The sequence below is a fragment of the Astatotilapia calliptera genome, chromosome 10 (assembly GCF_964374335.1).
Source record: "Astatotilapia calliptera chromosome 10, fAstCal68.1, whole genome shotgun sequence".
Lineage (NCBI taxonomy): Eukaryota > Metazoa > Chordata > Actinopteri > Cichliformes > Cichlidae > Astatotilapia > Astatotilapia calliptera.
The window spans coordinates 17,385,853-17,408,009 of NC_137431.1; the positions used below are offsets into that span (position 1 = coordinate 17,385,853).

The 22,157-nt window shown below is 41.0% G+C and overlaps 3 protein-coding genes across 5 annotated transcripts in view; 1 reads left to right on the top strand and 2 right to left on the bottom strand.

Annotated features, from left to right (window-relative positions):
- Nucleotides 1-4,267, bottom strand: part of fat3b (FAT atypical cadherin 3b) — a 67,688-nt gene extending 63,421 nt beyond the window's left edge. The window contains exon 1 of the mRNA XM_080307109.1: nt 53-4,267. Within this exon, the coding sequence (XP_080163235.1) occupies nt 53-3,025 (2,973 nt within the window). The 5' untranslated portion in view covers nt 3,026-4,267. The remainder of the gene's footprint in view (nt 1-52) is intronic.
- An 18-nt stretch (nt 4,268-4,285) lies between these two features.
- chordc1b (cysteine and histidine-rich domain (CHORD) containing 1b) lies at nt 4,286-12,097 on the top strand. Of its 3 annotated transcripts, none has more exons than XM_026181643.2 (12): nt 4,286-4,496; nt 7,111-7,160; nt 7,244-7,300; nt 7,464-7,624; nt 8,142-8,242; nt 8,452-8,510; nt 9,908-9,978; nt 10,212-10,317; nt 10,466-10,585; nt 10,685-10,747; nt 10,928-11,129; nt 11,364-12,097. In XM_026181643.2, the coding sequence occupies exons 1-11, from the start codon at nt 4,433-4,435 to the stop codon at nt 11,105-11,107; spliced, it is 1,032 nt and encodes a 343-aa protein (XP_026037428.1). In that variant the 5' UTR covers nt 4,286-4,432; the 3' UTR covers nt 11,108-11,129; nt 11,364-12,097. The 3 variants fall into 3 exon arrangements, with proteins under 3 accessions (XP_026037428.1, XP_080163233.1, XP_080163234.1); XM_080307108.1 differs by adding an exon at nt 6,265-6,367 and having other exon boundaries at nt 4,476-4,496; nt 10,928-12,097; XM_080307107.1 differs by having other exon boundaries at nt 4,288-4,496; nt 10,928-12,097.
- A 2,540-nt stretch (nt 12,098-14,637) lies between these two features.
- LOC113030620 (tyrosinase-like) lies at nt 14,638-20,075 on the bottom strand. The gene is made up of 5 exons (XM_026182229.2): nt 19,152-20,075; nt 18,685-18,901; nt 15,855-16,002; nt 15,575-15,756; nt 14,638-15,395 (listed from the first exon to the last, which is right to left on the bottom strand). The coding sequence occupies exons 1-5, from the start codon at nt 19,971-19,973 to the stop codon at nt 15,130-15,132; spliced, it is 1,635 nt and encodes a 544-aa protein (XP_026038014.1). The 5' UTR covers nt 19,974-20,075; the 3' UTR covers nt 14,638-15,129.
- Nucleotides 20,076-22,157: the final 2,082 nt, after the last annotated feature.

Below are 22,157 nucleotides of genomic sequence, written 5' to 3' on the forward strand. Positions count from 1 at the left end.
AATAAAAATCTTAACGTGTGCAAGATTCTGTTCACACTGTGTCATCACCTACCTCAAAAGTGCCATTAAAGTCATTGATTAAGGAATATCGAACTTGTCCTCCAGGTCCAATGTCTGGGTCCTGAGCCTGCACCCAGGTAATCACAGTCCCGGGCGGGAGATCCTCTAGTACTCGAGCACTATAGCTGGTAGGGATGAAAGCTGGAGCGCAATCATTGACATCCTCCAAGATTACACTTAGAGTAGTCACCGAGGACCTTCGAGTGCCTCTTTCAGCCATGTCTCTGACTTCAATCTTCAATATGAATATTGGAAATGTTTCTCTATCCAGCTGGCTAGCAACAAATACACTTCCAGTTTCACTGTCAATCCCAAACTGAGGAACACTGGTGAGCATTATATAGGAGAGCTGTCCATTCTGACCCATGTCTCTGTCAAATGCAGTGATGGTTATAACCTCCATGCCAATGGCTGAGTTTTCTGAAACAAGGGCAGAGTAGCTGTCCTGATAAAACTGAGGGTCATTGTCGTTTGTATCCTCAATGATCACTGTCAGTAATCTCCAACTGGACATCTGAGGAATGCCCTGATCATAGATGGTGATATTAAGGAAGTAACGATCCACTCGTTCACGGTCGAGTGGCCGCAGTATAGTTATCAGCCCACTCTCCATGTTTATATTGAAGCAGTTTTCTTTGTTACCATCAGAAATGGAAAAGAGAACGCAGCCATTAAAGCCTGTGTCACCATCTCGCGCTCGCACCTGAAATACACTGGCACCGGGAATGAGGTCTTCTCTCACGAGAATGCTTGTAGGCAAGGCTTCAAACTGTGGAGGCTGTTTGTTCGTAGAGAAAATATCTGTGTAGCTCTCATCTGGTCTCGGTCTAGCCATAGCAGATGCCTTTGAGAGCATTTTTTCTGCCAAAAGCTGGGCTACCCTTGTGTCCTTGCAGTTGAACCCTCTGGGGGGAATCCTACCCCTCACCACTGATATATTCACAAATGTGGGATCAGAGAACATCTCTCCATCTGTTGCAACAACTTTGAAGTTGAATACACCACTTTTTAAACTATCCACTGCTAACGATCTTTTCAGTGACAAAGCCCCAGAGTCTGGATTTAAGTTAAAATAATCTAACTCATTCCCAGAGAGTATCTTGTACTCAACTAGTCCTAGCTCGTCCATGTCAATTGCTGACAAGGTGACAACAGTCTGGTTGACAGGGAAATCACGGCTTATCATCCCTCTGCAAGAAACCTTCTCAAAAAGAGGCTGATTGTCGTTGATATTTATTACACGTATGGTGATATTAACCTCACTCTCCCTTCTGTAGGGTGAACCCCAGTCAGAGGCACGCACTGCGAAAGTGTAGATATCATCTGATGATTCAAAGTCCAGATCTCTAGTAATTCTCACCTCCCCTGTTTTCTGGTCTATGCTAAATGGAAGAGACTGTTCACCACTAATAGTGTGACTTACATACCCATTCTCCCCTTTATCATCATCCACAGCAGAGACCACAAGGACAACAGTACCTACAGGTACGCTCTCGTTGACGACAATATTGTAGAATGGCTTGTTGAACACTGGAGAGTTGTCATTAGCATCCTCGATTTGAATTTGGACACTTGTTCGCTGCTCACTTATCATATCAACTACCTCCATCACCATGAAATCCTGTGATATCCTTGTAAGCTGCCTGGTGGTCATAATAACTCCAGTCAAAGGGTTTATATCAAAGTACACTGGATCTGAAGGGTTGCTGAAGCTGTAATTGACTCTCAGAGGAGCCGGGGATATTTTCACCACCGCTATAACAGAGCCTGGGGGAGCGATTTCACTCAGCGTGACTATATAAACATCTTTTTCAAAACTCGCCATCACTGGGTCCGGTTTTGTAACCAACAACTGAACAATTTGGGTATTAGAAAACTTGGGAGGCATACCTCTGTCCTTGGCCTGAAATGTTAAGTTGCAGCCATAGGGGAATGTATCCCAGCTGACAGCTTCCGACGTTTTAACTCTGTACTCATTCCCAACAGGCGAACGATCAACCACAAACTGCTCGAAGGGATCCCCCTCAATGATGGACACCCACTCTATATCTCCGGATATTCCTTCATCTTTGTCCTCCACATTAATTACTGCATACACGGGATTCTTTTCTTCCCACGATGGAACAACAGCGACTGCACTAAGAACGGGAGCAAATTCATTTACTCGCTGCACAGTTAGTACAAGCCTTGCTGTGCTGCTGATACCACTGTTCCCATAGAGTTTCATCCCTCTGTCAACCACCTGTACCTCCAGCTCAAATCGGTCCTGTTTGTCCATCCTTGGTCGACCAGTCAGGGTGATGACCCCGCTCGTCGGATGAACAGCAAAAAGATCTATTTTATTCTTGAAAAAGTAGTAAAACTCTCCATTCGAGCCTACGTCAGCATCTGTGGCTGTCACACGTCCTATGCTGGCACCCAGAGGGGCACTCTCAGAAACAACAAATGCGTAGGAAGTTGGGGAAAATAGAGGTCGAAGGTCATTTGTATCCAAGACCTTGATATAAACAGTGGTTAAAGCCTCTAGGCCTCCTGGGGCCGAGGCCTTAACTGTCAGAGTGTAATTATCCTGTACTTCCCGATTCAGTATAGCACCACTACCTCCATTAGTGCATATGCGGAGAAAACAAAAATCTCCCATTACAAAATCTTCAGCCTGAAAGATGCCTTCACTGTCTCCCAACACAATGGAGTATTTTATCTCAAAAGACCAAGGTGGCCCGAGAATGATGCCCATTTTGGCTTCACTTTTGGTATAGGTTCTTGCAGCAGAGTTCTCAAAAATGGACACATTATATGCAGGCTGAGTGAAGAGCAGCAAGCGTTGCCCTGCTCTAGAATCTGTCAGAAGCTGGGCACGGGTTGAGTGGAAACATATGAAGAGGAAGAAGAAAAAGAAAATAAAAAGGAAAGGAAGAGAGAAGCTGGGCAGGGGGTGCATATTTCCCCACCGATTGGGCTTCATCACTATCCCATCATCCAGTCACCCTGTATTTGGAAAGAATCACAATTAAAATAAAGGACTTGATTTTAGTTGGTCATTCAGTAGGAATGTGTGTTCTGCTGATAAAAAAAAAAACAACTTTGGATGATCAGGCACAAAAACATTTTAGAGGGAGTTATTATCACTACATTGATATGATGATGCTCACACTTTGCATTGAAACAATGAGAAAGGCTGTGAAGCAACGAATCAACTTCAAACCACAGCTCATTTGCACAGTCTCACAGAAACACATCATGTCATCTAAATAAAATAACAGGGGTCATAATAATAAAGACTCCTTTAACAGAGACAAGCAGGGCTGTGATATTTTCAGAAAGTAGAACATAATTACAACAAACACATCATTGTGAAAGCACAGACAACCAATTAAAAAACCAATTTAACAAGTGTCAGACAACAAAAAGGGCAAAATAATAAAAATAAAGAAGTTTAAAAATCTTTTCTTCTTCTGTTGCCTACAAATTTTTATTGCTGTCTCTACATGATCGTGACTCAACTTCGAGAAACACTGAAATATATCGGATCTATAGATAGGACTGTACCAGCAATAAATAAATAAATAAATAAATCTTCAATCACAATCCAGCGATTTAACATCAACATCCCTGCTGAGAGGCTATGCCGGGAGATCTGCACAATCGTGTCCTGCAGTAATCCAGTGAAACGCGTCTCTGCAAAATCCACGAGTTTATTAACTTACACTTTGTTGCTACAGTGTGTCGCTTAAGTACCGGTACTGCATACATTTGTACAGACTTCACTTACACATTGCAAAGTGACCTACCTTTAGATGAAACCGATGCAATCAGTGAAATTAAATCCTGTCCCATTCTCACTCAATAATTACAAAAAAGAAAAGAAAGAAAGGCAAAATGGCCGCTTATGGATGCGCGAAAAAAAGCCTTTAGATATATCCCGATAGGCAGTTATCTAGTACACTGCAGCTATCCTCGTAAAACTATATAGCTATTGCCCCCGTTCCATGCACCTGATAACTGTAAGCCTGAGTGCAGAGGGCTATCCCGGCTTGCATTTGCAATAGTTACAACCAAACTAAGATTAGATAAGTTCTACATTCGTTTTCTATAAGGTTAAAGTCCGAGAGAGATGTGAACCAGAGAAGATGTCGCTTATTGCAAGTTTGGAAGCGGCCAGCATCAGCTGTCGCCTGTGTGGGACCGGAGTGCGCTCACAGGCTGGAGGTGGTGGCGGGCAAGCGCCGATCTTTGCCGAGTGCAGCCGACAACATCCGGAAGTGTAATGTTCAACACCTTAAAGCAAACGGCGGCGAGCTCTCTGACACACGAGCTCTGTAGTGGTTAGTTAGAAATCTGATCATTCGTTGTACTTCTCCCACCAGTCACTATGTCTGTTTTGTGTTATAATAAGGGATGTGGACAACGATTTGATCCAGAAAATAACCCAGCCGGTGAGTGGTCTTACTTTACTATCGATGTCCATTGTATGTTCCCTGAGTGTTAGCAAGCTAACCTCTCATCATCTGGAAATTTCTACCGTGAGCAGGCCCGATGGGCCCGTGTTGCTAACCTTATGTCAGTTAGCTGTTCAACTTAATTCATTCGTTTCCTTCGTTTTATATCTGATAAATAACACACGGGCCCTCTGTGAGTTAGTTTTATCATGCTGTAGTTAGCATGTTAAGCTCCTGCGATTAAAAGGCAACGTTAGACTTTGCGGGACGGTTGTGCGGACGCTGTAAGCGGTTTAAAGTTTCAGAAAGCCGGTTCCTTCCACATAAAGTATCTAAAGATCGTTATTCACGTATACAACGTTACATGTGTAGCCATACAAGTAGTGTGAATGCGGCAGTCACATTTTCAATTCAACGTTGGAAGTTTTAATCACTTGCTTACAATCGGCATCCCTTATAGTGATCTTAGTTCATCCGGCTGGTAATTATGTGACTGAATTATTCATTATTGTGAGTCGTTGAACTTTTCCACTTGGCTTTAGAAGAAAGTAGATGCTAGCTCGCTTTTAACTGCTTTCCATAATCAATGCAAACAATTTAAAGAGAAAACTGAAGAGACAAGTGGGACCAGTAGGCAGTTAACTACTTATTAAAAGAGTCACCACAGTGTGCAAGAAAATATATACAAGAAAAGCCTTAAAAAATACCAGCACAACAACGGGGAGGGAGGGGGGGCTAACCTTAAAATACAAGTAAATACATGCACATTTAGGTAACAAGTGCTTCTGTATTATGAAACGTATTTGTGATTAAATCAGTTACAAACACAGATAACACTCTGACATGCACCAACTAAAAGCGATGAGCTCCCTTGTGACTTTTGGGGTTACTGAGGTTGGCTGTCTGACCTTGATGTTGGAAGTTGAACTAATAATCATTCTCATAACTCGGATGATACTCCATCTGCTGGTTAGCCTACATGGTTTCTATATTTGATAGTGTTTTCTGTACTTGGAGCATGTTTCAATAAGCAGTTGTATATCCCGCATGTCTTCCCTTGACAGTCAAAGATGTAAAATTAGTAGGGGGAAACTACTTCCTCCGCGATACACACAGTGAATGAAAAGAAGTGCAATGTATTTATCATTATCTTTTTTTTTTCTGACTGCCAGGCTTACCCTTGAGGGAAGCCAAACTGTGTTTTGAGCCCAGAGTGTTCACTGCCAGCAGCTAAACATCGATATGTGAAAGCGAGAGCAGGTGGAGCAACCAGTTAGAAATCAGGACATTTTACACAGGCAAACATGATGTGTTTGCATGTACCCAGAAGAGGTACATGTAAACACCTTTTTTAAATTTTAGCAAAATATAGATCTACGACATAGACCTTAAAAATTTAAAGGAGGCCCAAAGATCAGTTGGTGTTTCCAGCCTGTTATACAGTTAAAGTCCAGTTTTTATTTGACATATGGTGAATTTGTGATTATTAATATTTCATGCATGTAAAGGATAACTAATTAAATTCTACCCTTTTTTGTCTTCTTTAAAAAATGTGCATTTTCAGTCACCTTACAAAACCCACAAATACTGTGGAGTAGGAAGACGATCGCTGTCATTATAAGCCACACCATTCTCCTTGTAACAGATGTGTTGTTTGTGTTTATATGAAGCCACATTGAAAAATAAATAAATAAAATTCAAGATCGCAATTTTGTCTTCAGCTCCCACGACAGAAACCTCAACGTGACTTATTTCCTTTCTTTAGAATGGTCCACCTCTATCCTCAAGTAATCTAACATTGTGTACACCCCCTGTGTAGGAGTCCAGTCTGATTTCCATTTTAATGGGATGCTTCTTTTCTCATAACGGTAGAGTATATTATCTTTACCTTCAGAGGTATGCAAGAGGTGTGTCAAAGTCAGGAAGCACAGATTGGGCACAGCTCCGGCTGTACTACAGGGAAAATGCTTGATTTATGGTACCCACCGGCCAATTTCCTTTATTCGTTCTGCAGCGATTTATTTTTAAAGAGTAGATGATGAAAATAGAATACGAGTTACAGTAAAACCTCAAATAATGATGATGGTAGTGTGACTAAAGTGCATCACAAATCTGTTATTTTCAAATAGTCATACTCATTTTAATATATTGGTTAAATGTGTATGTATATATTGTACTTTGTGCTTTGTAGATTGCTCAAGTAATAAAAATTTGTTTTTTGAACACTAAGGATGTTCATGCCATTCTGTCTTTCCGGTAAACACTTCTTGTAGTTATTGGTATATATGTTGTTGTTGTTGTTTTAATCCTACAGTTTACATATGCACATATTAGAATGTCAGTTCAAATTTTTTGCATTATGTCTTTAAATCATTCTGAGTACCTTTTAATAAATACTCTGAGTGGCCAAACTTGACTGCAAACTACCCATCATTACATAAAGCTCCCTAAAGCGTTCGGGCTACTTTTCTACAACTACAGTCAGCATTTTTCAAAACAAACGTACACTTTTCCACAGCGGCTATTTAGAGCAGACTTGTAAACAGTCATTGTTCCCACAACTACACGATTTCTCCCCAAAGTTAATCAAAGATGCATTTTGTTTTCACAGATGGCTGCACCTATCATCCAGGAGTCCCAGTATTCCACGATGCCTTGAAGGTAAAGCACCCGAAAATGCACAGCTAGCTTGTGTCCTCTTCCTGTTATTTGATCAAAGCTAATGTTTCTGTTATTTCCTTCAGGGATGGTCTTGCTGCAAGAGAAGAACTACTGACTTCTCAGACTTCCTCAGCATTGTTGTAAGTTCTCTGTTTAACCTTAGTCGTTTTCTCTGCTCTATTCTCCATGGTGATGTCTCTGTTGTCTGTTGTTTCATAGTTATTGACTGGCACCTTTGCCATGGCCAAAACAGCCTGAGCTTTTATTTTGTGCGAGTCCAACACGGTGACCTTCTCCTCACAGGGCTGTACAAAAGGTCCCCACAACAAAGAGAAGCCCCCTGAGCCGGTGAAACCAGATGTGACATCTTCAGGAGAAAAGAAGGAGTTAGAGGACCAAAAGCCAAAGTTTAATGAGTACATCATCTCTGCACCGAAACCTCAGGAGGCGATATGCAGACCAAGGTTGGCATCAGCCATATTTTTATGTTTTTTAATGCTTTCATGTGAGCGATAGCCATTTCTGGAGGCATCATGTTTCTGTGTTGTCATTTTTTTGTGTGTGTGTGTGTGTGTGTGTGTGTGTGTTCTGTGTTGCACTTGGACCTAAGGCTGAACGGATTACTGTTTGGTTAAATCTAAAGTCAAGGCAACTAAATTGTCATGAAAAATAAGCTCTGTTTACAGGGTATTTTTAGGACTTAAATCTTCAATGCTAAGCTAAGCATCAACGGGATACTCTGACGTGTTCTTACCAAGGTTTGGGGTTTTGTTTTATAACCTGGGTGGTTTCCCCCACTGTTAAAAGAAAGTGGACAGGCTCAAGCACTTAACACTGAAATATTAAAGCCCTTCTCAAGCAGAGTATAGATCCTAGATTGGGTTTGCACCAAAAATCACCCTTCCAAATGATTACTGCACACAGAAGCACATTTTTGTTTTGTTTTCCTTATAGTATTTTAATATATATTTGTTGTTATAGTCCTGATGAGCCAGCGGTGAGATTGCAGCATAAAGTCTCTGCATCTCTGAAGCAGGCACTGGAGAAACTTAAACTAACTGAAAATGCTGAAGAGACAAAAGGTAAGAGCTGAATTTGTTTTTTGTATTTTTCTGTTTCTCTCATTACCTCTTACATTTTAGACAGAAAGGTGATGGTGTCAGTAGGACTTCTGCTGGGAAGCTGCCATCGTCTGTGTCATTCACATAATAGAATTTGAGTTAAAGCTTCATAAGAGTCAATGTACTGTTTTATAATTTTCTTCATGGGCTCAATTATTTTGTCTTTATAGAGGAAGAAAGTGACGAGATCAAAATTGGAACGTCCTGTAAAAACGGAGGCTGTACTAAAGTAAGTACTAACAGCAGCTTTAATGTATGAAGTCACATTTGTTTCATAGGTTGTATTGTTTCTTTGTAAGTATATGTGTAATTCCGAGTTGTTCGTGATAAATAGTATTGCAAAACTGCTCTCTGAAAAGGGGGAAGTGGATCTTTTTCCTCTGTTTCTGCATTTTCTCTGAGATAGATATAAAGCTAAGTTTTTGGGGGCTCAAGCTAATCGAGTCTGTCAGAGCAGAAACTCTAAGATTAGAACAGAAATTGTGAGTAAAATTGTCATTGACATGCGTAGTAGAAGCTTAGAGTGGGATTGTAGTGATTTACATAATTGTACTTTAACTTGTTTGCTTGAAAGCCACAACACATTTTCTCAAGGGTTTCTTGCTTTTAGTTTATCCATAAGATTGGGTCTTTGTAGAAGCCTGGATTGGTACTTTTTTGGACTTTTTTAGCAGGAACTATTTTTCTAAAACATTGGTACATAGACTATTACAGTGGAAATGATCGTTTGCTGAGTTGCAAAGTAATTAAGAGACTGTCATTTCCAGAAAAAAAATGCATAAAAGTTCTAAATTGTTTTTGAATGTCATTGGGTGAAAAAAGTATTTAATCTCCCCAAAACACATGAATTAGTACTTTGTGGAAAAACCCTTGTTGGCAAGCACAGCAGTAAGATGTTTCCTGTATTTGGTCACCAGGTTTGCACATATCTCAGAAGTGATTTTTTTTTTTTTTTTTCTCACGCCTTATTACAGAAACTCAGTCCTTTTGTTTTCTATGCTCCTAATAAGCAACTCCAAGCTTCAGCTCTCTCCATAGATTTTCTATAGGACTGGGGTATAAAGACCAGCTAGCCACTCCTTTGTTGTGTTAGCAGTATATTTTGGGTCTTTGTAATTCTGGAATATTCATCTTCAGTGTTCTGGCTGATTGAAGGAGGTTCTCGTCCAACATTTGACAGTATCAGAATAAAATACTTAATTCTAATTAGAATTACACTCTAATCACTTCTAACTTTTATGTAATGTGGGATTTTTTTGTTTGTTTGTTTCCATGGATTTATGGTTGATATTCTGTCTCTCTCCATTAAATATGAAACTACTATAAAAATTGGAGGCTGTTTATTTCTTTTCAGTGAGCAAACTTCCAAATTCAGCGGGGCATCAAATAATTATTTCCCCCGCTGAGCTTTAGATTTTTATAAGCAGGACAGTTGAGGAAGTTGTTGTTGGGTGCCTTCAGACTCAACAAGAGTTGAAGTAACAAAGTTGGAATTCTTAAACTTTAACTCAAGACATTTAATGGTTAAAAAAGAGCTAATTGCCTCATTTGCATTTTTTCGCCTGACAAAAAAGCAAAAAAAGTGTTTGTGTTTGTTGAGGGCTCAACTGTTCTTGTTATCCTCAGAGTTTTGAAGGACCTGCAAGTGATTCGGATGTGTGCCTATACCATGCTGGATTTCCCATCTTTCACGAAGGGTTAGTATTACTTATCGCGTTTTCAAATTATTATGTAGAGAGTGTTAAATTCACCCGATTCCTTTCCAAATGTGTTTCTTACATTAATGCGGAATATTAGATCTGCTCTCTGTAAAAGAAACATGAAGGCACCATTATGATTCTCCTGTTAGTCTTGTTTACCTTTTCTCTTGAGTGACAAGTTATTGACTGCTAAAAATCCAGCAGGTGTTATATCTTTCCTGCATCTCCAGGATGAAATACTGGAGCTGCTGTAAAAGGAAAACCTCAGACTTTAATACCTTCCTCTCTCAAGAGGGCTGTACAAAGGGAACACATCTATGGAGGAAAAAAGATGCGGTAGGTGTGCCAGCTTGGCAGCAAGTAATCATTTATGTGTGCAGGCCTGCATAAAGGAAACTCACCTGTGACTCCATCTAGTGGTGTCTGCTGGCAGAGGCTGAAGAGCTGAATTTGAACATTTGTCTTGTATGAAAATTCTTTACAGGGTAAGAAGGTGGTCCCGTGTCGGTTTGACTGGCACCAGACTGGGACGCAGGTCATCATTTCTATCTATGCCAAGAATGCAGTCCCAGAGCTAAGCTATGTGGATGCCAACAGCACTACGGTGAGTCTATCCGATCGTTCCTCTTCATATCAAAACATCTTGGGTTTGGATTTTTTTCCTTCTTATTATCTAATGCTGATTTTTGCTTTTCTCCTTCAGCTCGACATACACATTATATTTGATGGAGAGAAGGAATTTGAGCAGAAAATCAGCCTTTGGGGAGTAAGTCTTATTTATTATTATGTTATTAGTCTGCACTACATTTCATTCAGTTTGAACTCATTTATTTTCTTTAATTGTGATGTAATTGAAACCAACAAGAAAAATAGCAAATTTAAATTTTTTTTAATTAATTTTTTTTCTTTCGCACCCTGTTTGTTAACGGAGTCTTTTGTCTTGCAGGTGATAGACGTGAGTAAAAGTTTGGTGAACATGATGGCGGCCAAGATCGAGGTAGCCATGAAGAAGTCCGAGGCAATGTCCTGGGCCCGTCTGGACCTTCCTCCTCCTCCTGCTCCACCCAAGGAGAGCGAGAAGCAAAAATCTGACAGTGAGGACGAGGATGAAGATGAAGATGACTGATAAGATTGAAAATAAAGACACGGTGTGTATGTTTAACTGAACCCAAGGTCACATGCCTCACAGTTAATTCGTTACCTCTTTAACTTTAGCCTTTCTTTGACAACATCAGTGTTTTTGTTTTTCAAATTAAAGAACTTGATTTTTCTCCCTCCCTCCCTTGTGGGGGTTTTTTTCCAGGGGGGGGGGGGGGGTCAACTTGTAGTAACAGAATCTTTCGTTATTTTTTTTTTTTATATATATAATTTTTTTTCCACAGTGATTTAAAAACTGAGTTTCAGCAGGCTTCCAGTCAAGTCCCAGCTAAATTGCACTGAAGTCCCTGGAAAATTACATCATGCCTTAAAATAAGTTGTCAGTTTTAATTCTGCTCACTTTCACACCCATGCAGACCCATGTCACACTAATGGACCGTGGCTGTGACCAGATCTCATATTTTCAGGAATAAAATAATTTTTGTTTTTCATAAATTTAATACATCAGACCAAAAAGCTGCCCCGGATTGTCTTGATTTGTCCGCTTACATCAATATGTTATCCAAACTTGTGTTTTATGAAATGTATTCTGAATCAATTGTGAGACGAGAACTATCACAGCTGAATTATCTTGAGATATACTTTGGAGATGCACTCTAACTATCCATACTTTTCTCAGTAAAAATTGTAAATTTGCTCCAAATTATGTTTTTTACTTCACTACACTCAATGTAAATTTTGTACAAGTTTTGCTTTCAGATACTGTATTTATCTTATTTCTTGTCAAAACAAAGTAGTGTGGTTTTAATGAGGATGTACTGTAATGCCAATTAAATACAAAGTATTTTAAGCAAAATATTGTATCATAAAATGCTATGCTAGAAAGCATGTGTCTAGGCTTAGATTGTATGAAGTGTTATTTGGCAAAAGGAGAAGCAATGGAAAAGTAAAGTTCTAGGAAAGGGAACCAGTTTGTCTGACCAAAAAATAAATAAACTTCTGAGATTACATTTTAAAACTGGAGTGGTTGTCTATGGTTTGAATTCTAACATATACACCTTGCTAAATAAACCTTGTGCCTTCAGAACAGCCTTTATTCTTCATGGCATAAATTCACCAAGGACCTGGAAACCCTCCTGATATTTTGGTTCATATTGACATGATTGCATCAGTACAAGCATAATGTGAATTTTCCATTCCACCACATCCCAGTGGTACTCTATTAAATTGAGGCCGCGTTGCTATTTTCAAGAAACCGGTGTGAGATAATTTGAGGTTTGTGATGAGATGTGTTATCCTGCTGGAAGTGTCCATCAGAGGGTGGGTACGCTCAGGTAGGCTGTGGTATTTGAACAATTATCACTTGGTACTAATAGACTCAAAGTTTGCCAACATAAAACTAGCCATTCTTGGCTCACAGCAGTGACCCTGTCTGCTGCTCAGACAGGGCACTCAGCACCGGGTCTCCACAAGGATGTGTTTTGAGTCCCCTCCTGTTTACGCTCTACACATCCGACTGATCCCCTACCCATCTCTCAAACACAATCATAAAGTTCGCGGATGACACCACAGTGGTTGGACTCATCTCAAGGGGGGATGAGTCGGACTACAGAGATGAGGTCAACAGACTGACTGAGTGTTCAGTTAACAACCTCCAACTGAACACCACGAAAACTAAAGAACTTATCTTGGACTTCAGGAAGGGCAGAGAAGACCCGGCCCCACTTTACATTCACGGGAACTGTGTGGAGGGTACACTCCATGAGGTTTCTGTGCGTGCAGATCTCTGATGACCTCTCCTGGACTGCAAATACCATGGCGGTGGTAAAAAAGGCCCAGCAGCGTCTCCACTTTCTGAGAGTGCTCAGGAGGAACAACCTGAAGGAGAGGCTGCTGGTGACATTTTACAGAGCCACCATAGAGAGCATCCTAACGTACAGCATAACAACATGGTATGCAGGGTGCTCAGCTGTGGACAGGAAAGTACTGCAGAGGGTCATCAACACAGCCCAGAAGATCACTGGCTGCTCTCTGCCCAGCCTGGAGGTCACTGCAAACTCTCGGTACCTCAGCAGAGCTGGCAATATCATCAAGGACCACTCTCACCCCAGCAATCAACTGTTTGAACTATTACCGTCAGGCCGACGGTGCAGGTCACATAAAACCAGGACAAGCAGATTCAGGGATAGCTTCTTTCCCAGAGCTATCACCGTAGTAAATAAGCACAAAAACAATTGAACCTGCTTAGCTATACCGTACCGTCACTGCCATTATATCATGCTGCTATTCATACTGTCATTATATTAATGCTGCTATCCTGTATATATCGTACTTACTATTGTTTGAGTACTTGCGATTGTTTTATTGTACTTTTTATATTTTACATTTATATTTATTATTGAATCTTGCACCAAGGGAGTGGCACTCCAATTTCGTTGTACTCTGTACAATGACAATAAAGGCTATTCTATTCTATTCTGCTGTAGCCCATCTGCTTTAAGGTTTAACGTGTGCATTCAGCAGTGCCCTTCTGCATACCCTGTTTTGTAATATAGTTATTTAAATTGCTGTTACCTTCCTAATAGCTTGAACTAGTCTTTTCCTTTGACCTCTGATGTCAACAAGGCATTTTTTTGGCAAAGCTCATTGGAACTCATTTTCTTTTTCCCAACCATTCTCTGAAAGCATCGGAAAGCCTAGAGATGGTTGTGCAGGGAAAATCCCAGTAGATCAGCAGTTTCAGAAACACTCACATCAGCATGTCTGGCACCATCAACCATGACACATTCAAAGTCATTTAATCCTTATTTCACCTTTCTTCACCATTCAGATGCTCGGTTTGAACTTCAGCAGGTCACCTTTGCTATGTCTAAATGCCTAAATGCATAAAATAAATAAATAAAGAGATGTACCTTATTTAAGTGGTCAGCAAGTGTACATTCAGTCTCATAGCTACAGAACAAAAGCATATTTCTGTTTCACACAGATGATTTAAACTCATGTTTCCTTCCACCCATTTCTGATGCACGCTGTGAACTTCAAACGGGACATCTTGACCAATTTCTACATCCGCAAATGCATTGATATGCTGCCATGTGACTGGCTGATTAGATATTAGCGTTGCCAAGAAACTGAATAGGTGTACCTAATAAATTGGCGTATGGGTGTATAACATATGCAGAACAGGGTTTTGTTTTAATCTCACACTCTTTCATGAGTGAACGAGTGTGGGAAGCTGAATGCTTTTTTTTTTTTTTAGATAAAAGTAGGTGTGACCTTTCAAAAGAAGCTTTTGAACTGCATCGACTTTTGGAATTGCAAGGACTTTTACAAATGTCACTGTGTTTTTTTTAATCTATTGCATTCGTCATAGGTTAGAAATCTGAACCTAATCCCGTTGCTGTTGAAGTCTCGGTTCTTCACTTTTAAGCAGATAAAACTTTTTCTCTCTCTCTTCCAAAAAACATTTTTCACATTACAAACATGAATCAATTCAAACATTAATCAAAATGTGGTTCAGTCAACTCCCACATAAACATAACAAAGAAAAAAAAAGGCTCTGATGAAACACTTTTCTCTTTACTCTGAATTGCAGTTGTGTATATATGCACATGACATGCTTTTAATAAACCATAATAAATGTTTGTGTATATATGGCTGATGCAACACACTCCAGACCTGATTTTCAAGGTAATCAACTAAACTGTATGAAATCTAGAGAATAAATGTGACGAGTCACTGTGGAACAGCCCCTTGAAAAAATCCATAAACGTTGTAAAGACCATGTCAGAAATGATCTTCTTGGTAGAGTTTGACAAGATACCAGTTGTAGGAGGAACATGTTTAAAGCTTAACATGGCCCATAATCCATTTTTGAAAGTTACTGCATGCACAGGTTTTTATTCCCACTTGTAATACAGTTAAATATATTGGAAATATCAGATATCATAGAAGTTGTTTTTAGTTAGCATATAGTTCAAAGTAAAAATTCACAGTGCTTTTATATTAAAATTCATAGATCGATAAGGCTAAGCTAGACAGGCTTTGCCTTCACATAGTTGTTTGGTAGTTATGTTGGTTGGTTTCCTCTATTTCATTGCTCCGGATAAGTGGTTGTCTTTCAGGGAGAGCAAATGCATGTTTCCAGCTTCTAGCACGCAACCAGGATGATCCTTTGTACCATCGTTTTGTAGTTAGGACCGCAGCAGCTATGGCTATTGTCAAAATTCCTCCACAAAGCCCTGCAAGAAGCAGCCACGGCCACACGTCCCGCAACTCGTCGAGGGAAGGGTGCAATGATTCTGCTAGCTTTTGACCTGCAAAGAGGACATAGCTGGTTATGTCAAAGTAGGCAAAACAGTAGAGTTTACTTTTTAGGTTTCAATAAACCAAGATAAGTAAATGACCTAAGCCCCTAAGGGCAAAATTCAATGAGTGGAGACGAGAACAATAAGAAGAAGAAGGAACTGGCATAGGCGATCATAGGGTAACTCACTAGCATCTAGCAGGTGGGTGTATTCATATCCCAGGTCTTTGCTGGAAATGAAGAAGTCTCTGTTCCTGTGCAGAGGTAGGATTGGTGCCATGTGGTATTCGCTGTTGTGCCCTATAGGAGCATTTGACTCCGGATACTGGGATGGAGATGGTCTGTGCCTCCTGAGCCACTGCTCATAAAGGCTAACAGGGACAAAAACAAATACAGTACCAGTGTTAAGTTCAAGCATTGAGTGCAAATGTACGGTTTTCTGTGTTTTTAAGGTGTTTCTGTCTCTCACCAGTCAACAAACGCATGATGAAGCAGAAATATGGGATCGTTCGCAGAGCCCTGCACTGAAGACATGGATCCGTTCATGTACACGTGTAGAGCAGCATGCATGCCCAAACGAGAACTGTTTCCCAACCCCGTCCGAGGGTCTCCAAATCCTATAAAATGAAAAGGGTCTCATCAGCTTGACAAACATACAGTGGGGCAAAAAAGTATTTAGTCAGCCACCGATTGTGCAAGTTCCCCCACCTAAAATGATGACAGAGGTCAGTAATTTGCACCAGAGGTACACTTCAACTGTGAGAGACAGAATGTGAAAAAAAAAATCCATGAATTCACATGGTAGGATTTGTAAAGGATTTATTCGTAAATCAGGGTGGAAAATAAGTATTTGGTCACCTCAAACATGGAAAATCTCTGGCTCTCACAGACCTGTAACGTCTTCTGTAAGAAGCTTTTCTGTCCCCCACTCGTTACCTGTATAAATGGCACCTGTTTGAACTCATCATCTGTATAAAAGACACCTGTCCACAGCCTCAAACAGTCAGACTCCAAACTCCGCCATGGCCAAGACCAAAGAGCTTTCGAAGGACACCAGGAAAAGTATTGTAGACCTGCACCAGACTGGGAAGAGTGAATCTACAATAGGCAAGCAGCTTGGTGTGAAAAAATCAACTGTGGGAGCAATCATCAGAAAATGGAAGACATACAAGACCACTGATAATCTCCCTCGATCTGGGGCTCCACGCAAGATCTCATCCCGTGGGGTCAAAATGATCATGAGAACGGTGAGCAAAGATCCCAGAACCACACGGGGGGACCTGGTGAATGACCTGCAGAGAGCTGGGACCAAAGTAACAAAGGTCACCATCAGTAACACACTACAACGGCAGGGAATCAAATCCCGCAGTGCCAGACGTGTTCCGCTGCTGAAGCCAGTGCATGTCCAGGCCCGTCTGAAGTTTGCCAGAGAGCACATGGATGATACAGCAGAGGATTGGGAGAATGTCATGTGGTCAGATGAAACCAAAGTAGAACTTTTTGGTATAAACTCAACTCGTCGTGTTTGGAGGACGAAGAATACTGAGTTGCATCCCAAGAACACCATACCTACTGTGAAGCATGGGGGTGGAAACATCATGCTATGGGGCTGTTTTTCTGCCAAGGGGACAGGACGACTGATCCGTGTTAAGGACAGAATGAATGGGGCCATGTATCGTGAGATTTTGAGCCAAAACCTCCTTCCATCAGTGAGAACTTTGAAGATGAAACGAGGCTGGGTCTTCCAACATGACAATGATCCAAAACACACCGCCCGGGCAACAAAGGAGTGGCTCCGTAAGAAGCATTTGAAAGTCCTGGAGTGGCCTAGCCAGTCTCCAGACCTCAACCCCATAGAAAATCTGTGGCGGGAGTTGAAAGTCCGTGTTGCTCGGCGACAGCCCCAAAACATCACTGCTCTCGAGAAGATCTGCATGGAGGAATGGGCCAAAATACCAGCTACTGTGTGTGCAAACCTGGTAAAGACCTATAGTAAACGTTTGACCTCTGTTATTGCCAACAAAGGTTATGTTACAAAGTATTGAGTTGTATTGTTGTTATTGACCAAATACTTATTTTCCACCCTGATTTACGAATAAATTCTTTACAAATCCTACCATGTGGATTCATGGATTTTTTTTTCACATTCTGTCTCTCACAGTTGAAGTGTACCTCTGGTGCAAATTACTGACCTCTGTCATCATTTTAGGTGGGGGAACTTGCACAATCGGTGGCTGACTAAATACTTTTTTGCCCCACTGTAGTAGCATGTAGTTGGGTTTTTGATGTTACACAAAATTAAATTCTGTTTTTATTTACATAAGTCATGTCACTTCAATGCAGAAGTCTGAAAATGTAGCTATAGCTATATAGCTATACAGCTCCAGTCAAAGGAAATGTACGGATAAATTTTAAACCTTAAGCCCTTTAGTAAGGGGATAGAGTGGATCTGTTTATCTATCCACTTGTCTCCTTAAGAGGAAGGATCACTGCAAAACAGTGATAAACTGTTCTGAGTTATCACTTTTTATGAAACATTTTAAAAGAGAGGATGACAATGCACTCTCCATGATCTATGTGGGCTAACTGACTAGTTTGGCAAGTATGAAAATGATGTAAATCATATGGTGTGGCCCTTGCAGGGAACAGCTCTCAACACAACTGCACAGCTATTGAGGATTTTGGACGAATCTGCTAGACAGAGCTTTATGTTATCACCATAAACGCTCATTAAGGGAATATCTTTCCATCCCTTCTAGTAGGGTTCAAGATGCTTTTACAGTCAAAGTTACTGATGCAGTTTGGGTGGAACATCATGTCCGAACAACCTGATAAACTTTATTTTGTCACATTTCTGTAAATGTTTATCGATTAGTCCCTTTCTTTCTATGACAGCTGAATTTGTGGAAATACACTGCTGTAATCCTGAAGGTACTTTAATCCTACACAGGTATTATATATTAGTAAACCCAAGAAACACTAGTTTTTTTTTTGGGGGGGGGGGGGGGTTTGTGATGCATTTTACTGAGTGAATTTTAACACTGGAGACCCCAATTTGAGGTTAATTTTAATCAAATTTCATTTTCACTGTATGTGCAAAAATCAGTTCAAAGGCCTCAAAATGAACTGCAAATAACCAAAGAAATCGAGGGCAGCCTACACATTTCAGGTGCCCAGAGACAGGCAGAGAATCAAAATAACGCAGTAAAAGCAAAGACTATATGAGTGATAGTGAAAAATAGGAGTGCAGAGAGGTAAATTGCAGTCTGGGTTTGTGTATGTGGTCAGGCTTATCTGACCTTCCAGAGTGTTTCTGAAGCTCATGTTGGCACTGCGGTCCATTGGTCCGGTGTCATAGTTGGTCAGACTCAGCGTGAACTCCACATCATCTGAAGTTGGTAGTCGTTCCACTAAATTGCGATTGTGGTTTCCAGGGTTACGACGCAGGGGCCCTTCTTCTGTAGCATCGCACAGCACACCTCTGGCACTGTAGTCCTGGGCTTGGGAGCACAGGACCTGTGGATGCAGACAGACAGTAAACAGTACAGAGCATGCAAAGAAAATGTGTTTGAAATTAGAACACTTTGAAAATAGTCCTACTCCGAGTTGACTGTATGAGACCAAAAGCTGACTGCAAAAGCAGTATTGTATTATTGCAGTTGTTGTATAGTTGATTATTGTATATTTTATGTTTAAAAAAATTGCCGTATGCGTAAAGAAAGGTTGTCTCGTCCTTAATTAAGTGAGAGCAAGTGAACGCGTTTACCGTCCAGGATGAGAAGACCGAGCCGGGGCTGATAAGACTGGGATCCTGTGTGCTCCGGTCCCCCATCAGCTCGTCTGTGCACACGTCACAGCCCTGGGCATCCCTCCAGTCCCAGTACGGGATGGTGAAACTCGTGTCTCCAGTCAGCTTCCTGATCTCGTGCTCCCAGTGCAACAAGTATGCTCGGTGCCACGGGAGAAATGCAGGCGCCCAGTGGGCAAAGTCCACATCGGTCCACACATTCCCCGGCCCGCCTAAGAGCGCATTCCGGGACACGTAGTAATGCATCCACACAAACACGTCATACACAGACACTTCGGCAAACATCGGGTTGGTTCCGTTTTGCATCTCCCTGTAGGTTCCCGTCACCACAACATAGTCCCTGCTAATTGTCTGCTTGGCCAGGTTCAAGTAGGACACGAGTTTGAGTCTTTCCGCCCTGGACAGGTGAAATATATTCCTCCTCAGAGACTCTCTCCTCTCATTACAGTTCTCACCAAAGTAGCCAAACATGCAGTCCCCGCAGTTAAAACCCATAAAGTTGTCAGTACACTGGCATGTGCGGTTGTAGAAAACCAAGGGCCACTTCTCTCTGTCGTCCAATCCCGAGAAGGGGTACTGCGGCCCGTCGGGGTGCGCAGAGACCACCACATCCTCGCAGGTGCCCCGGCCCGAGCTGGCACCGCAGGCCGAGCCGTCTCCTTCCCAAGGCGGGCAGCACTCCTTGGTGCGCAGGGCTTCCTGAGTTGCGCACAAGCGGGGGAACTGTTGATAACTGGGTACAAAACACAGAAGAAAACAAATGATTTCCAGAGACCACATTACAGCAATCTTTCACGTTAGACCAAGACCAAGAAATTAACCAGAAATGTTATGAATTCTTGGCTGAAATCCTCGCCCAATACCCCCACCAGTTTTTTTTGTAGAGGCAGTCACATGCTGCTCCACCTCACTTCAGGGGATGGGGGTGGGGGAGGTTATGCACTCTACCATGAAAAATAAGACTTTGAATGGGATTAACAGTATCTAGCCTACAGCCTGCAGACTTTAGTGATGTAAAACTGAAATAATTATGGCTTGTGGGGCTTTTTTGGTTTTGGTTATCTGATGAGTCTACTGCAAGATAAACCTGTATGCCCACTTTTACATCAGAACAGTGTTCTTTCTTCTTTATTTTCACAGGTTATGTGTTTCAGATTCTATCTACGTGCACAGCCCTAATAGTGAGAACAAAACAAACTCTACACATTCACATACTAAAATGAACAGTTTTTCCTGCCATTACGGGATGAAACTCACCATGACAGTACCCAAACCACAGGAGAAATATGAACAAAGACAAGCAAACATAAAACACATTTTCATATTTTTATCTGCTTTCATGTTGTCTTTTCTCTCCTTTTTGTGACATGAATGTAAATCAGTGAGTAATAACTGCTAAATAACCCAATAACTTCAAATTATGCACTAAAGATGAACATTTTCATTGCATATATGATTAAAAAAAAAACAGACCTCCTACTTTAGTATGTGGTATAGGCTATTTATATGTAGACTGTTGTGTAACCAAGCATTCTCCAAAAAGTCCCCTGTGGATTTTTTACCGTTTAATATCTGTGGTCGTATGATTCTGAACCCGGTTTCACGATCCATTGTGCACAACACAGGAGACTTCATATGACGAGCTGATAAGATAACTGCCATAAGCAATAGCTTTATTGTGGTAATATTATAGAAAGCTTTATTGTGCTCTTTCAGTAGAAGCGGTAAATGTTTGTTGTGTTATCTCCACTGCTATCTCAACGTCACTGGAAAGTTCAACTTTTTCACTTTGCAGAAAAATTTTCATGTGATGTTCACGGGATTGGGACATTACCCTTGTCGACAAGCGAGTCCCCACCAGAGGGCGTTACGTAGCCATAAATATCGTCTTGCTCGTTCACTGGGCCTACCTTTTCTTTTTGCCCGTCTCCCAAGGCAACAAATAAGCCTCAGCTCAGGAGCAGATACTCTTTTCGAGTTCACTGACACATTGTAGAAAATGCACCCATATTTTGGTGAAATTACTAAGATGTAAATAGGTGATTGTGACTTGTAAGTTACTTAGATATATGTGTGCATAGGTTTCATTTGTGCATTGGATGCGACATTAAATGGGGGTGGACAAATTTACACGGCTTTCAGAATTATCCGGGGAAATCCTCCCCCGGATAATTTTGAGCATCAAAGACTTAATTTCCTGCAATCTGGTTATTTTTAATGCGCCAATTTGCACGTTTAGGTTACCAGTTTATGATGTAATTGTCTTTATGTACAGGAAAACACCAAAATCGGACACCAGCGAACAGGTTAGCTTCTATATTTGCCTGTGTACACATATGAGAGCGTTGATTTCTGGATTTTGATAGCTCAGATGGAATTTTGCAAAATATCTTCTCATCAAAATCTATTCCTTTGGCTTCTGACGTCGTGGCTTGTGTGTGTGTGTGTGTGTGTGTGTGTGTGTGTGCGTGTGTGTGTGTGTGTGTGTGTGTGTGTGTGTGTGTGTGTGTGTGTGTGTGTTTTAAGGTGAATAGCTAAAGTGTGGTCTCTTAAAGCTTGGTGTTGCGTTCAAGTAACTAAATCAAACAAATCTGTGACTATTTTTTCACATTTATATTCCCTAAGCAAGTTAGGGAATCCCACCGTTCTTATACGTTTCCCCCTATTTTCAGATGCAGATGATGAAGATGATCAAAAACAGCATATTAAACGCCCTTTTTGTTGAGGTGAAAATGATCAACACACAAGTTGTGGGATGTCTTGGATTCTACTTCCAACATTGAGATTGCAGGCTGGTTTGCATGGTAACGCCACAGGTTTATTTTTTCTTTCTTTCTTCCCTTTTTATTATTCCGAAAACAGAATGTCATTAAAAGAAATGCAGTGAAACAGAGAGAGGTGTCAGTTTTGTAGAAATAAGACCTGTGATTTAAAATTCTGCCCTAAAGCAAGAGAGGGAAAAAG